Source organism: Suricata suricatta, chromosome 3 (assembly GCF_006229205.1).
Source record: "Suricata suricatta isolate VVHF042 chromosome 3, meerkat_22Aug2017_6uvM2_HiC, whole genome shotgun sequence".
NCBI classification, from domain to species: Eukaryota; Metazoa; Chordata; class Mammalia; order Carnivora; family Herpestidae; genus Suricata; species Suricata suricatta.
In genome coordinates, this window is record NC_043702.1 from 175,191,271 (window position 1) to 175,194,436 (window position 3,166).

The window sequence follows — 3,166 nt, forward strand, 5'->3', positions numbered from 1 at the left end:
TTTAAATGTTTGTTTATTTATTTTGAGACAGAGAGAATCCCAACCGAATCCTAAGCAGGCTCTGCACCGCCAGCTCAGGGCCCAATACAGGGCTCGAACCACAAACCGTAAGATCACGACCTGGGCAGAAATCAAGTCAGATGCCCAACTGACTGAGCCGCCCAGGCGCCCCTCCCAGATCTCATTTAAACCGTGGGTTTCTAGGCATCTAGGGGGCGAGGTCGGTTAAGTGACCAGCTTCGGCTCAGGTCATGATCTCATGGTTTGTGAGTTCGGATCCCACATCGGGCTCGTGCTGACCGTGTGGAGCTGCTTGGGATTCTCTCTCTGTCCCTCTCACTCTCTGTCTCGCTCTCAAAACTAAATAAAAAAATTTTTTTAATAATAAACCTTGGGTTTCCACGGAGCTGCTTCTGGCCCTCCCACAACACAGAAGGGCCCAGAGCCAAGAGGAGGCCTGGTGGAAAAGTGCGGAGGCCGGAGGCTCAGGGGCAGCCGCGGCAGAGATGAGTGTGGCCAGCAGTCAGATGTGCGCACGGGCACAAACAAGATCTGGAGACGTGTGTCAGTGTGGCCGGGGTAGAACTGGGTAGAAGGTGATCCTAGTGAGAGAGTTCCGGGGGTGGGGGAAGGGAGAGCTGGGCGGGGGCTGGGCAGGGGCCTGGTGCGGGGGCTGCTGGGGGCTGCTGAGCCCGGGGGACTGGGGAAGGGAAGCTCAGGACGGCAGAGAGGGCCCCTGGGGGCGGGGGGCAGCGGCGGCAGGTGGCGGAGGGAGGGGGTGGAGACCAGAAGCGAGATTCCAGCGGCCCCACCCGGTCCCTCCGGAGCAGGCAGCACCGGGATCTGGCAAGGGAGAGCGCTGGACGGTGCAGGGGAGCGAGGCAGCCCAGCCGCAGAGGCCAGAGGTCATCTGTGGGCCAGGAGAGGAATCTGGAGGCCCAGGCTCCAGGCACTTGCGTGCAAGGAGGGGGAGGTCCTCCCAGATGGTTCTTCTGAGCTCACACAGCAGGAGGCGAGTCTGGAGGCTGAGAGCACCTGTGGGGAGGGGGTGGCAGGGGGGGTCCCTCCAGGGCTGAGCAGGACCTCCTCTCCCTGAAACCTGCAGCCCTGGAGGGTCTGTCTCGGGCAGGGGTGGGGCTGGGCCATCACCAGGAGGGTGACCCGGGCAAGGAAGTTGGGAGCCCAGACCCAGGCCTGTTTCAATTTCCTGGGCGCTGAGGGCCTGGGGCTCAGTGTTCCGGAAGGATCCAGGAAGCGGCCGCAGGCGGGGGCGAGCCGTCCAGGGCCCTGGGTAACCGGTCTGGCCTCCACTCTCCCCTCCGGCTCATTAGCACCGAGAAAGAGGAAGACTGTCACCTGTGACCCAAGACTGGCGAGGTGACAGGGGAAAGCTGCCTGGGGAAGGGGCACTGTGGGCGCCCAGTGACCCGGGCTCCCCCAGACCCCCTGGGCTGCAGGGAAGCTCCCTTTACGTACTAACCTCAAATTCCTGTGCCCGGTGTTCACTCGTGGGCAGCCGGGGGCCGGGAGGGCAGGCCGGGGGTGGGCACTGCGCAGGGGCCAAACAAAACCAACTTGAGCGTTTACCGGTTTCCTCCCACACCCGCCAGGCATGCGTCGGGGACGTGCGGCGGGCTTGTTTGGAAAGCGAACGGTTCAAGGCCCAAGCACTGGCTGGACACCGCGTGCCCGCGGCCGCCTGTCCGCAGACACCAGCCCCGGGGACGAGCTGAGCGCACGCAGAGCCCACAGCTCCCTCCCAGAAAGCCGGTCTTTACCGCCAGCCTTGATCCAACATTAGAAAAGACACAAATCACACACCTCTCAGAAATTGGAATTTTATAAAAAGGCATTTTTCTTATGTCCATAAAATGATAGAATTCTTGTAAGTATAGAAATGCGTCATAAATTATACAGAATGTTCCTTAATTACAGCTCAATGCAACTCGGTACTTTCCTCCCTCCCTGAAAAATGAGAGAGAACCAAAAAAATAATATATATAACTGTATATATATATAGATTTATATATAGATTTATATAATATAGACAAACCAAATATGAAAAAAAATCATTTCCTCTTTGGTATAAAAATCAGACTCTCACCTTGAGAGACACACAGACAGACATGATGTTGGGTTTGTAAACTGTGCGGCCAGAAGGGACCCCCTCCCCCTCCCCCCTGCGCAGGGCGCCTCCCTGGGAGCGATCGCATCAAGGGTGAGAGCCGCACACCCCTTCCAGCCACATGCCGGCCCTCAGCACCCCACCCCTGCCAAGACTGAACTGCTACCAAGTAGCTCAGGAGAAGCCGGATGGGCAGTGGCGAGGAAGGACAGCGCCCCTGCCCTCCCTCTGCCCTCCCCCTACAGGGAGCTGGCAGGGGAGGGGTGGGGCCCCTTGTTTACCACAGGGGAGGGGCACAGACCCTGCAGCAGCCCCCAGGGCAGGTGCAGGAAAATGCGGAGGAGGAGGAGGAAGGAAAGACAGACAGAACTCTGCTAGGGAGCCCAGACCCACATTTAAAGGAATCTTTTTTTTAGGACGACCTCTGACACCAGCTTTCCGTCACTGAGAAGACGGGCCGCCCTCGCGGCCCCTGCCCGACGCCAGCAGGACTGAGGACCCAGGAAGGGCTGTGTGTCTGGGGAGGGGAGCACTGCACTCTCAAGGTGAGGAGGGGGGGTGAGGAGGGGGGCTCGATGGGACCTGGGCGTCCTCCGCGCCCGGCCAGCCCCTCAGGACCCAGCGGCGGCAGGGACAGAGGTCCCCCCCAGGGCGGTCCGGTGGGGGGGCCGCCTGTGGACCAGCCTCCTCTTCCCACACCGTGAAAGTCGCTCGGAGACTCCCCCCACTGGCCAAATAAAAAAGACAAAACGGAAGTGGACACGACACAAACCAAGGAGAGAGCATGGACGACGCGGGGACGCGGGCCCTGCAGGTCTCTGGCTTCCCGGCCATACATTCGCGTGGAATTCAGGAACGGGGCGCTCGCCCCTCGGGGTGGGAGTAGAAAAATACGGAGATGCGAGCCTCCCGCGGCTCCGGGCGGGGCGGACCCGACCTCCAACTCTTCCTCGGGTTTTGGTTCGGTGGAGCCGCCAGAGCCGCGGGCAGGGGCGCGGCGCGGCCACCCTAGAGCGGCCTGCCGGCCGCGCCGCCACCGGG

At 60.9% G+C, this 3,166-nt stretch overlaps 1 protein-coding gene across 1 annotated transcript in view; it reads right to left on the reverse strand.

Annotated features, from left to right (window-relative positions):
• Window positions 1-1,822: 1,822 nt before the first annotated feature.
• The window catches only part of ATP8B2 (ATPase phospholipid transporting 8B2), a 16,045-nt gene continuing 14,701 nt past the window's right edge, over window positions 1,823-3,166 (reverse strand). Inside the window, exon 24 of the mRNA XM_029933473.1 lies at window positions 1,823-3,160. Within this exon, the coding sequence (XP_029789333.1) occupies window positions 3,134-3,160 (27 nt within the window). The 3' untranslated portion in view covers window positions 1,823-3,133. The remainder of the gene's footprint in view (window positions 3,161-3,166) is intronic.